The following is a 13,196-nucleotide window of genomic DNA, read 5'->3' as shown; positions in this document are numbered from 1 at the left end:
TGACCTAGACCTGGGTTTTGATCTTTGCCGAGAATGGGATTCAGAGATTCTGATCTGCTCTCCACTTTTACTTATCAGGAGTTTCTGTTGAAGATTGTCACTGAGAGACTGTGTGCCCTCCAATAGTCCTCTAAATCAAGCACCTCAGCCAGGTGCCCCCCGGAATTAGATAAGGGACAAGTCTGGGCATGAGGGCTGAGGGCCTAGTCAGCCCGGGTCTGGACTTTGGGTAAGAGTGTGACAAGGGTGTTGTACTCCGCTTGCACTAGCTCACGGGTTCCAGCAAAATGCCCATTTTGTTTCTGTTTGGTCTGAGAACAATGTAGAAATATGAAAACATCGAGGAATTGTTTGTGTTTCTTAAGCATAGACACTTTCTAGGGTCCCCTTGGGAAGGATGGCTTTCATAAAATGAAAGTCAAGCTGAGAAGGGGTACTCGGGCTGTGGTTACTTCCAAGAACAACCATGTAGTTGATACCTCAATTATTTTCTCCACCGTAGAGGCATGCTCTCCAGCATCGAAACCACATTTTGTGGTGTAGGAAGCTAGAAACCACTCAGCATTGCTGGGGGAACTTTAAGGCTGTCCCCATAATTCTCTGTTACCTATCCATACTTTTGTGTGATTTCCATCCCTTTGAAGCACTGTTTTGCTTCTAAACAAAATGCATGGCAAACATGGTCAGAGTCTTAGCTACAGCAACTGGACAAGAGAAATTCATGAAAGAAACACCAACAGAAAGGGGGAAAAAATCAGCCAGGAAGTGGTGGCGCATGTCTTTAATCCCAGCACTTGGAGGCAGAAAAAGGTGAATCTCTGTGAGTTCCAGGCCAGCATGGTCTACAAGAGCTAGTTCCAGGACAGACTCCAAAGCTACAGAGAAACCCTGTCTCGAAAAACAAAACAAAAAAAAAGGGGGGGGGGATTCAAACCATCCCTGTTTGTAGGTGACATCATTTTTTACTTAAAAACCCTATTAAGTCTACTAGAAAATTTTTGGACCTAATCAACACAGCAAAGTTTCAAGATGCAAAATCAATATTAAAAAAGAAGAGAAAACCCAGAACTGGGCTTTTATTTATACGAATACTCTGAGAAAGAAATTAGAAAAATGATTCCATTCACCAACCCTGGAAAGTAGATGCTTAAAAATAAATATCGCCAAAGAAGTGACAGACCTTTAAACAATTTTTTTCAAGTTATTGAAAAAGGAAATCACGGAAGATACTAGATATTGGAGAAATATTCCATGTTCCTGAATAGGAAGAATCAACATTATAAAAATGTCTATACCACCAAAATTAATGTACAGAATTGATGCAATACCTATCAAAATTTCCATGTCATATCTCACAGGTTTAGAAAAAAATAACTGTAGAGTTTATATAAAACCACAGAAGACCACAAATAGCCAAAGCAATCCTAAGAGTAAGAATAATCATTGGTGATATTACAATACCTAGCCTCAAATTAGACCACAGAGCTATAGTGAAAAAGACGGCCTGGTCCTGATGTAAAATTAGTCCAATTGGAATAGAATATAGAACTTGAAACTAAAATGGCAAATCTATGCTCACTTAATTTTTGGCAAAGGAGAGAAAAACTACTTTAGAAAGAGCAGTAGCCTGTTCAACAAATGGTATTGGCAAAACTGGATTTCCATCTTTCACTTTGTACAAAAACCAGAAATGGATCAAATACCTTAATTTAAAACATGAAACGCCAAACTTTTAGAAAAACATAGGGGTACTCAAACATATTGAGGCAGGCAAGAATTTTTAAATTCTTTTCTGGGATTTATTTATTTTTATTTCGTGTGTATGGGTGTTATGCCTGCAGGTACATCTGTGCACCACCTGTGTGCAGTGCCCACGGAGGCCAGCAGAAGGTGTTAGAACCCCCAGTGGAACTGGAATTCCAGGTGGTTGTTAAGTCACCAGAGTTAAACTCGGGGCTCTTAACAGCTCAGCCATCTCTCCAGCCCGGAGAACATTTAAAACAGCACAGGCACTAACCTTAAGTATCCACAGGTGGGACTCCATTGAAACTAAAAGGTTCTGTTCAGCGAAGGAAACAATCAGCAGAGTTAACAGACAGCGCACAGGATGGCAGAAATTCTTTACCAGCTTCACCTCAGACAAGGGCTAATATCCAGAATTTACAAACGGCCAATAACTATTTATGAAAGTGTTCAGTCTACTGAGCCATCAGGGAAATGCAAATTAAAACTACCATGAGATACCGCCTCACCCCAGACAGCTGACTATCATCAAGAAATCTGACAACAAACACTGGAGAAGATGTGGAGAGAAAGGAACCCTTAATTACTGGTGGTGGGGTGAATCAGTTTGGAGATTTCTCCCAAAATTAAAAATAGAATTACCATATGACCCAGTTCTATCACTCCTGACCATATTCCCAGAGAATCCACACCCTACCACAGAGATATCCACACCCTGTGTTTATTGCTGTTTTACTCACTGCAGCAAAGAAAGAATCATCCTAGCTGTACATCAACAGAGGAATGGATGATAAAATGTGTTATATATGCATGTGTGTGTGTGCGCACACACACACACACACACATACACACAAACACCATGTATAATGGACTACTGCTCATTTCTAAGGAAAAGAAGTTTAAGATATTGCAGAAAAAAATATGGACTAATAGTGTATACTTTTAAGAGAAGTCACACAATCTCAGAAAGAAAGAGACCACTTATTCTCTCAAATATATGGAATCTAGCCAACAATAATATATGTAAACTGTTAGAAATATTATTTTAAGGTGTCTTACTTTTGTTTAACTCTGTGAAGTTGTGATACATTGCCTGTCTCGAACACTTGATAGTCTAATGAAGAGCTGAATGGCCAATAGCGAGGCAGGAGAAAGGGTAGGCAAGGTTGGCAAACAGAGAGAAAACTGGAAGAGGAGTTCAGAGTAATAGCCGGAGAAGGAGGAGGGCATTAGGGGTCAACCACCCAGCTACACAGCAATCCACGGACTAAGAGTAAGATTTAAAGAAGAGAGTGGGGAAAACACCGAGGCCAAAAGGTAGACAGATGGCTCAGAGGTTAAGAGCAATGGCTGCTCTTCAGGAGGTCCTGAGTTCAATTCCCAGCAACCACATGGTGGCTCACAACCATCTGTAATGAGATCTGGTGCCCTCTTCTGGCCTACAGACATACATGGAGGCTGAACACTGTGTACATAATAAATAAAATCTTTAAAAAAAAAAAGAAAAAGAAAAATAGACAAGAAATAAGCCAAGCTAAGGACAGACGTTTATAAATAAGAATAAGACTTGGGGTGGGATTTGTTTGGGAGCTGGTTAGTGAGTCCCCCAAAAGAGTCCAAAGAGAATAACATCATATCACTGCAGTGTACAAACACACATGCAGGTCCAGTATGACAGGAAGAACGAGAACAAGAGAGGCTAAATGAGAGGGGATGGAAAGGAGAGAGGCAAGTAATGGACAGAAATTATAAAAGAGGATATAAAAACTTATCACTTCCTACTTCCAATTTATGTCATTTTTGCTTTGGTGGTGACTAAGTGCATAAAATATATTCAATAGTGAACATGTAAAATTTAATCTGAAGCTTCATAGCTTAGCTGTAAATGTCAATTCTTACTATATACATAGTGTAGGAGGTCCTTCTGTGTTTGTGTTTCTTTCATTGGTTAACTAAAGAAACTGCCTTGGCCTTTTGATAGGGCAGAACTTAGATAGGCATGAAAGACAGAACTGAATCCTGGGAGGAAGAAGGCAGTGTGGCAGATGCCATGAAGCTCCTGCCTGAGACTGACACTGGTTAGAATCCTTCCCAGTAAGCCACGACCTCGTGGTGCTACACAGATTCGTAGAAATGGGTTATATCAGGATGTGAGAGTTGGCCTAGAAGAGGCTAGATATAATGGCCATGCAGTAATTTAATTAATACAGTTTCTATGTTTCTGCTAGCCAGGCAGGACAAACAAAGGGCCCGCGATCCTGTTACATATACAATTTCGTTAAATTGTTTAGGTTGTGGGTCTGGTTAGTTTTGATGTATAATGTTTTTATTTATTTGCAAGGACTTTTATAATAAAGCTAATTTTTTATTAATTACATTTTTCTTGCTATTGTCTTTTTTCTTTCTTTTTATTGTTTTTATTGAGCTATATATTTTTTCTCTGCTCCCCTTATTCCCTCCCCACCTCTACCCTTTCCCATGATCTCCACACTCCCAATTTTCTCAGGAGATCTTGTCTTTTCTACTTCCCATGTAGATTAGATCTACGTATATGTCTCTCTTAGGTTACTCTCTGTTGTCAAGGTTCTCTGGAGTTGTGAATGTAGGCTGTTTTTCTTTGCTTTATGTCTAAAAGCCACTTATGAGTGAGTACATATTATATTTGTCTTTATGGGTCTGGGTTACCTCACTCAATATGATGGTTTCTAGATCTATTCATTTGACTGCAAATTTGAGGATGCCATATTTTTAATGCTGTGTTCCAGCTCCATGGGTTCCAGCTATGACAAATAATGCTGCTATTAACATAGTTGATCACATATACCCAAAAGTAGTGCTGCTGGGTCTTAAGGAAGGTTGTTTCATAATTTTCTGAGATATAGCCATACGATTTCCAAAGCGGTTGTACAAGTTTACACTCCCACCAGTAATGCAGGAGTGTTCTCTTTACTTCACATTCTCTCCAGCATAAGTTGTCATCAGTGTTTTTGATCTTGGTCATTCTTACAGGTGTAAGATGGAATCTCAGAGATGTTTTGATTTGGATTTCTCTGATGACTAAGGATGTTGAACATTTCCTTAAGTGTCTTTTAGCCATTTTAGATTTCTCTGTTGAGAGTTCTCTGTTTAGGTCTGTACTCCATTTTTTTTATTGGATTATTTGTTCTTTTGATGACCAATTTCTTGAGTTCTTTGTATAGTTTGGAGATCAACTCTCTGTCTGATGTGGGGCTGGTGAAAATCTTTTCCCACTCTGTAGGCTGCTGTTTTGTCTTGTTGACCGTGTCCTTTGCTTTACAGAAGCTTTTCAGTTTCAGGAGGTCTCATTTATTAATTGTTTCTCTCAGTGTCTGTGCTACTGAGGTTATATTTAGGAAGTGGTCTTCTGTGTCAATGTGTTCAAGTGTACGTCCCACTTACTCTTCTTTGAGGTTCAATGTAGTTGGTTTTATGTTGAGGTCTTTGATCCATATGGACTCGAGTTTTGTGCATGGAAATGGATATAGATCTAGTTTCATTCTTTTTTTAAAAGATTCATTTATTTATTTATTATGTACACAGCGTTCAGCCTCCATGTATGCCTGCAGGCCAGAAGAGGGCACCAGATCTCATTACAGATGGTTGTGAGCCACCATGTGGTTGCTGGGAATTGAACTCAGGACCTCTGGAAGAGCAGCCAGTGCTCTTAATCTCTGAGCCATCTCTCCAGCCCTAGTTGCATTCTTCTACATGTTGATATCCAGTTATGCCAGCACCATTTGCTAAATATGCTTTCTTCAGAATTCTACAAGATTTTCAAAGAAGAACTAATACCAATACTCCTCAAATTTTCCACACAGTAGAAACAGAAGGAACATTGCAAACTTTTTTACGAGGCTACAATTACCCCAATATCAAAACCACACAAAGACATTACTAAGAAAGAGAAATATAGACCAATATCACTTATGCAAACATACTCAATAAAATACTGGCAAAACAAATTCAAGAACACATCAGAAAAAAAATCATCCACCATGATCAAGTCAGCTTCATCCCAGAGATGCAGGGATGGTTCAACATACAGAAATCTGTCAATGTAATCCACCATAAAAACAAACCAAAAAAAATATATGATCATCTCATTAGATGCTGAGAAGGCCTTCAACAAAATACAAGATTCCTTCATGATTAAGGTCTTGGAGAGAGCAGGGATACAAGGAACATACCTAAACATAATAAAGGCAATATACAGCAAGCCAACAGCCAACATCAAACTAAATGGAGAGAAATTCAAAGTGAACCTGAACTGAAATCAGGAACAAGACAAGGTTGTCCACTCTCTCTATCTATCTATTTAATATAGAACTTGAAGTTCTAACTAGAGCAATAAGACAACAAAAGGGGATATAAATTAGAAAAGAAGAAGTCAAACTCTCACTATTTTTGATGATATGATAGTTTACATAAGCAACCCAAAACTTTCTATCAAGGAACTTCGACAACTCATAAACACCTTCAATAATGTAGCAGGATAGAAGATTAGCTAAACAACAACAACAACAAAGCCAGTACCCCTCCTTTATACATATGATAAATGGACTGAGAAAGAAATAAGAGAAACATCACCCTTCACAATAGCCACAAATAATAGTTGGAGTAACTCTAACCAACTAAGTGGAAGATCTGTATGACAAGAACTTTAAAATCCTTGAAGAAAGAAATTGAAGGAGACACCAGAAATTGGAAGATCTCCCATGTGCTTGGGTAGGTAGAATTAACATAGTAAAATTAGCAATCTTACCAAAAAGCAACCGATTCAATGCAATGCCCATCAAAATCCCAGCAAAATTCTTCACAGACCTTGAAAGAACAATACTCAACTTCATGCGGAAAAGCAAAAAAACCGAGGATAGCCAAAACAATCCTGTACAATAAAAGAACTTCTGGAGGCATCACAATCCCTGACTTCTACTACAGAACTACAGTACTGAAACCAGTCTGGTATTGGCATAAAAACAGACAGGAGGACAATTGGAACTGAATTGAAGACCCGGACATCAATACACACACCACGAACACCTGATTTTTTGCAAAAAAGCAAAAAATATAAAATAAAGCTTATTTTTAAAAGAGCATTGTTTGGGGCTGGAGAGATGGCTTGGTGGTTAAGAGCACTGACTGCTCTTCCAGAGGACCCGGGTTCAATTCCCAGCACCCACATGGCACCTCGCAACTGTCTGAAGATCCAGTTCCAGGGGATCTGACACTTTCATACCAATGCACATAAAATAAGGTTAAATAAACCATAAAAAATATAAAAAAGAGCATTGTTTGTAGGTATAAATCCCTCAGCATTGCTGGGAGAGTTCTAAAATTGTCCATATAATCCTCTGGTACTGATACCTTTGTGTACAGTCCGCCCCCTTGGGGTGTAAGAAAGATTTGCTCCTAATAATACTGCCAGACAAGCATGATGGAATTCACTGCACAGCTGTGCAACTACGTCAACTATGACAAAAGTGAGCGGAATTTCCAGAGGTGAGGGGATAGAGGGGCAACAGTCTGTAGTCTGTGACTTGAACTACCTCACAGAAATCAATTCTGCCAGTGCCTCATGGAACCTTAGATACAGATCCTTCCCCCAAGGCCCACCTTCAGATAAGCCATCTAGTGCATACCTGGAGTTCAGACTCATGAGATTTTAAACTGAGACCCAGAGGAGCCTCTTCTAGATTTCTGACACTAAACCTTGCATGCTAAAGATACATTGTATTGTAAGCGGCGAAGTGGGTAGTGGTTTGCTTTACACCAACCAGTAACAAGTGCTCAAGGAACTAGGAACCTGGTGCCCAGGCCACCCAGCCTGAGCCTCACCTGCACCTCCATGCTCTCTGGCTCCTCCAGCAGATGTAGCAGTTTCTGTTTCTCTTGAGACAGCTGTTCCACGAGCCCCTCCTGGGCAGCCAAGCTCTGCCTCAGCTCTTCAATTCTCCTGGGCCAAGGAAACGAAAGGAATCGACCATAATTATCCACCCGTTTCTACTTAGGCTCCTGCCGCAAACTAGGGACCTCTCTTACTGGATGCCACTGAAGAGTCAAACTTTAAGAAATCTGGTCCAGACGGACATGGCATCTTAGACAGGGCCAAAAGCCCACTATCAGTACTTAAAGGAGGAGCAACATAGCTATGGTGTGTTCTCCTGGGGAACACGGGGAAGGCAGCCAAAAAAAAAAAACCACCGAAGACACCCACCTGTCCCGCTGTGCCAGGGCTTCGGAGTATTGGTCAGGCTTCACTCGGTCTCCCGGTGCATCTTCCCTGTCCTTGGCTGCATCCTTCAGTTTCTCCGAGAGCTCCAGGTTACACCCCTTCTCCACCTCCACCAGGGCTGCCATCCGTGCGGCTTCATTCTTCGCTAGTCTGGATTCCTGCGAAAAGAAGGAAAATTGAGCGGTGGTCTACTCCCACCTAGGTCCGGAGTGCTAAGGTACAGGGGCTCTGATGGATGAGAGAAATAAGGGAGATCAGAGAGGCCAGAAGATAGGGCGTCCCGGAAGAGGCTCTGGGGTACCACTTGCGCTGGTCGCTGTGGACCTGTGAACACTCCTCACCTCCTGTAGCAGCTGGATCTTGTTCTCTAGGAGCTCGTAAACATGTTCTGTCTCCTGCTGCCGTTCCTCAACCTGGCGCCGGAGCTCTGCTTCATTCTGGCTGTTGAGATCCTCCACATCAGCCCTAAGACCACATACATAGCATTTGCTATTAGAGCAGTCACCCGGCTTCTCGAGCAGCTCACATGGGGAGGGGAAAGAGGAGCCGTGCTGTGGCGCTGTTCCCAGGACCCACTGTCCAGCCTTTGCATCTGACCTTTTAGGATCTCTAGCTTCGTTCTTCCTTGTCAAGTAGGGTAGGTCTGCTGCCCTGAGATTGCCAGGATTGCAATAGCTTCCGGAGGAGAAGCTCATGGCGGAGGCAAAGAGTCAGCAGCTAGGATCGCAGTCATGGACTTCCCCATTTAAAGGGCTCTCCTAGAGAGATTTGCTAGCAGCCTGCATCCTTGCTGTTTGGTTTTAAATACTCATTCCATTAGGTTGCTAGGACATGATATCTATTTGGGCAGCCACAGAAACGCCCTCCTTTCCAATCAGGAATGCCTGGAGGACCTTTCCTGAGTCTGGGACACCTCTACAGAGTTCTATCGAGTGTTCCAGGTCCCGGGTAGAGAGCAGACATTTAATCTGCAATATACTCTGATTTTGGCTGCATGTGGCTTCTCTGATATCCCCAGGAATGGTTGTCCAGGCACTAGCATGAAAGGGGTAAGGTATCACCGGTTTATTTATAGGGAGCGACAGCTGTCCTTGGATATCTGAGGATTAGAAATCTGGGGGCCCAGATCAGGTGCTGAGGTATCTTAATTCCGGTTCAGTTTTGTTTGTGTTTTAAACCATTTTTGAGAACCATGAACCATCTTCTTGTTCTCAGAGTAAAGAACTGCATTAAATCATAGGCTTATCGACCACCAAGTCTGGGGCACTTTTTCCATGGAGATAAATTGGTTGTTCTCAGAGATTGCAGAATTCCTTGGTTTTTAGTGGGTGCTAATCAGCACAATTCCAGAGGCTAGACCCATCTTCTGGTGTTGGCCTCGTGTAGCCTTTGTGAAGTAGGAAGGGGCAAAAGTCAAAGAAATAACCTAAGCATCCAACAACAGCGACTTTAGGGAACCAGCTTCTCCTTTAGCCTCGCATCCCTTGAGGAAGTCACCTGATTGTCCAGGACTAAAAGCTTTAGGGAATGGAGGACATTTTCATCTCCGGAGATAAACTCAACTCCCTATATCCCTATTCTACATATTTCAGAAAAGATGTCAGCCTTATCAAAGTAGATATAAAAATGATATAACAATTTTGAAGTGTTACAGAGCTCTCAAAATGTTTTGCTATATTGTTTTCTAGAGTGTACAATGGCAGGCAAGTTTTCTTAATACAAACCACCAAAGATTCAACCCTAATAAGAAAATCCTTTTATTCATTGTTTTGTTATTTAGCAATGCCAACATCTTACATATACCTGAAGATGACTTTCAGAATTCTGATCTAATTAGCTATCTTAAAACCCAAGCCATACTATAGATTCAAAGGGGGTGTCAGATCACACTGAGCACATTTGGATCACAGAATATAGGGGGTGTCAGATCACACTGAACACATTTGGATCACAGAATATATTATACCACCCATCATTTAAAACTGGTTTTTAAACAATGACAGAAACCACACATTACAAAATTAACCTTTTCATTTATTGAGACAAGGTTTCATTGCATAGTCTGCCTCAACAAGACTTTGCTACATAGTCTGGTTGGCCTTAAACTCCTGATCCTCCTGCCTCAGCCTCCCTAGTACTAGGCTGGCAGGTGTGTACCACGGCAAATGGCTAGAGTAACTAACCATCCTGACGAAAGTATATAAAAGGAAGGAAAAATCAAGTTTTCTTCCCACTAGAAGAAAACTCCCTTTACTCCCCTAAAGAGAGTGGTTTTCAAGAGTTTGGTTGCAACCCTCCAGGTTTGTCTGTTTGTTTTCTATGCCTAATAAAGCAAACATATGGCCATATTGGTTTCAGTTGTCCATGTAATATAGCTGCCCTGTGAAGAAGAGTGAATCTCAGCTGAGGCGTTTTCTCCATTGAAAAAGCCTGTGGGCGTGTCTATAGGGGCATTTTCCTTTTTTCTTTCTTTCTTTTTTGGTTTTTTGAGACAGGGTTTCACTGTAGCTTTGGAGCCTATCCTGGAACTAGCTCTTGTAGACCAGGTTGGCCTCAAACTCACAGAGATTTGCCTGCCTCTGCCTCCCGAGTGCTGGGATAAAAGGCATGCACCACTACCAGCGGGGCATTTTATTAATCGTTAGTTGATGCAGGAGGTGGGCGGTGTTATCCCTGGGCTGGTGGTCCTGGGTTGTATAAGGAATTTAGCTAAGCAAGTCAATAAGCAGCATTCTTCCATGGTCTCTTCAGTTCCTGCCTTGAATTCCTGCCTGACTTCCTCTAGTAATAACTGTTGCCTGACAAAATACATGCTTTCCAATCCAAACTAGTTTTGTTCAATGACTTACCATAGCAACAGGACAACAAACGAGGACACACATTTACCCCAAGAGACTTGCGCTGTGAACAGCGCTCGGTGCTCTTCCTCTTACCCTATCAAGGGCTTTCTGCCAAAACCGACAGAGGTCCTGCTTTTTAACAGCTGTGTAATAGGCCACAGGACAGATGTCCTGTTCAGCCATTGGCCGACTAGTGGATGGTGGCTTCAAGTTTTCTGCCATTACAAAGAATAATCCTTTCATGGGCACCTTTATTTATGAGGAATAGAGTTCCTCTAGGGATTATCTGAGTCTTTTCGCCTTAAAAATTAATAAACCATACCCAAATCAATGTCATACTGCTTACGTCCACCAGAAGAACATGAGAATGACGATTTTCCCTAGACATTATGCCAGCTCTTGATATTGTTTCTGGTTTTTAGACTGACTGATCATTTCTGACAAATGTTCTTTGCAAACGCTCAGCGTTTGCTGCCTCCTGACTAGTTCTTTCCTCTCTAGCAGGAAATTTGCAGTCTCAGCTCTGCGAGACTCACCCACCCACGGCAAGGTGCATCTGACTAAGAAACAGTTGCATCCGAGGAAACATGAAATTCATGGCTTCACGTCCCAATAAGACCTGCATTCCGATGTGAAGGTTAAGGTTCAGGACTTTGCGTCTGAACCCATTCTTCTCGGGTGAGTGAACCGGGGCTCGGGGCAGGACAGAGCTCAGGGCAGGATGGAGCTCGGGGCAGGACAGAGCTCGAGGCAGGACGGAGCTCCTGTGCACACGCTGCTCGGCACAGAGCTTGACCTGCAACTCACCGTGTCTTCTCCAGGTGCTGCTTCCGGTCCCGGAGTTCTCGTTTCAGGCTCTCCACTTCAATCTTCAGCTCAATATTCTGCAAAGCACACAGACATTAACCGTCACTAGCGGCTGCCTCTCGCTATCCGGGCTCCTATTTGACTTCAGCTCTGGTCCACGCAGCCTCGCAGTCCTTTGCAAAACCCTCGGCGTATGTGGACACCCAGATGGATCTGTAAACAAGCTCTTCAGATCCGAAATTCCCCGGTGCTGCTCTCCACGCTTCCCGCCTGTCTGTCACTGCCCCTGGATGACAAATGATGCCCTAGGCCATCAGCTCTCTAAAACGTTAGAGGACAGATAATTGCAAAACAAATCTTTCCTGCCACTATAGGCTACAATATGTTTTAAAATGTGAAGGGGGGGGGGGCTGGAGAGATGGCTCAGTGGTTAAGAGCACTGCCTGCTCTTTCAAAGGTTCTGAGTTCAATTCCCAGCAACCACATGGTGGCTCACAACCATCTGTAATGAGGTCTGGTGTCCTCTTCTGGCCTGCAGACATACACACAGACAGAATATTGTATACATAATAAATAAATAAACATTTATTTAATAAATAAATAAACATTTATTTAAAAAAAATAAAATGTGAAGGGGGTTAGTTATGTGTGTTCCTGTGGGAGGGTGCATGGGTATGTGCAGGTAGACAGCAGAGGTCAGAGGTCAGGCAGAGGGCACCAAGGACCATTTTTCAGGAGCTATCTACCTCCTTTGAGGTAAGGCTTCTCACTACTTTGGAACTCTTCTAGGTTAGGTGAGGCTGTCTGGCTAGTGGGCTCCAGAACTCCACCTGTCTCAGTCTCTCCAGCACCGGGATTACCAATGTCACCCTACCATACCCAGCTTTTCCCTGGGATTATCTGTATAAACCACCACACCGCCTTTTCTATTTTATTTAATTTTTTTGAAGTAGGCGCTGGTGATCAAAGTCAGGTCATCATATCTACATGACAAGTACTATCCCAACTGAACTGTCTCCCAGCCCTGGGTTTAATTATTTAAGGAAAAAAAATTGTGTGTTTTAAAAACAGTATAATAAATTTTATTATGCAATTGGATTTTTACAAATTTAGTGGTCTTCGGTGGTGGATCTATGTCGGGAATGATTCTTACTGGGGCAAGGCAGCAACAAGTAAGATTTTGGCAAACAGAAGAAAGGAATAAAGGAATGATGTAATGTAGGGACAAAGATTTAGTTACACCTAAACGTGAGCTGAACAAGGACAACAACAACAGACTTGCCAAGGTGGATAAAGAAAAGACCACAGCGTCAGCCCTACACAAAAAACTTAGGCAACCAGGAATGCAGAGAGCAGGAGAAATAGTTTTCCCTGGGAAGAGCACACCAACTGGTTCCTCAATACCAAATGGCCAGTCCTAGAAACATACAAATAACGTTATACAGACCGAGTAAGTTGTAGTTATGTATTTAGGAATATATATATATGTGTGTGTTTACATACACATAAGCATGTAACAACAATTTATGAAAAATAGAGGCCATGCATTTGAA

General features: G+C 42.1%; 1 protein-coding gene across 7 annotated transcripts in view; it reads right to left on the bottom strand.

Moving 5' to 3' along the window:
- The window catches only part of Pde4dip (phosphodiesterase 4D interacting protein), a 213,693-nt gene that overhangs the window by 99,173 nt on the left and 101,324 nt on the right, over positions 1–13,196 (bottom strand). For all 7 annotated transcript variants that reach the window (XM_075981819.1, XM_075981818.1, XM_075981824.1 and 4 more), the window contains 4 exons: positions 11,644–11,720; positions 8,338–8,461; positions 7,979–8,154; positions 7,600–7,717 (listed from right to left, as the gene is read on the bottom strand). In XM_075981819.1, coding sequence (XP_075837934.1) covers positions 7,600–7,717; positions 7,979–8,154; positions 8,338–8,461; positions 11,644–11,720 — 495 coding nt within the window. The remainder of the gene's footprint in view (positions 1–7,599; positions 7,718–7,978; positions 8,155–8,337; positions 8,462–11,643; positions 11,721–13,196) is intronic.

The sequence above is a fragment of the Microtus pennsylvanicus genome, chromosome 7, assembly GCF_037038515.1.
Source record: "Microtus pennsylvanicus isolate mMicPen1 chromosome 7, mMicPen1.hap1, whole genome shotgun sequence".
NCBI classification, from domain to species: Eukaryota; Metazoa; Chordata; class Mammalia; order Rodentia; family Cricetidae; genus Microtus; species Microtus pennsylvanicus.
The sequence above is the reverse complement of the archived record's forward strand: the minus strand, read 5'-3'. Positions and strand labels throughout refer to the sequence as shown.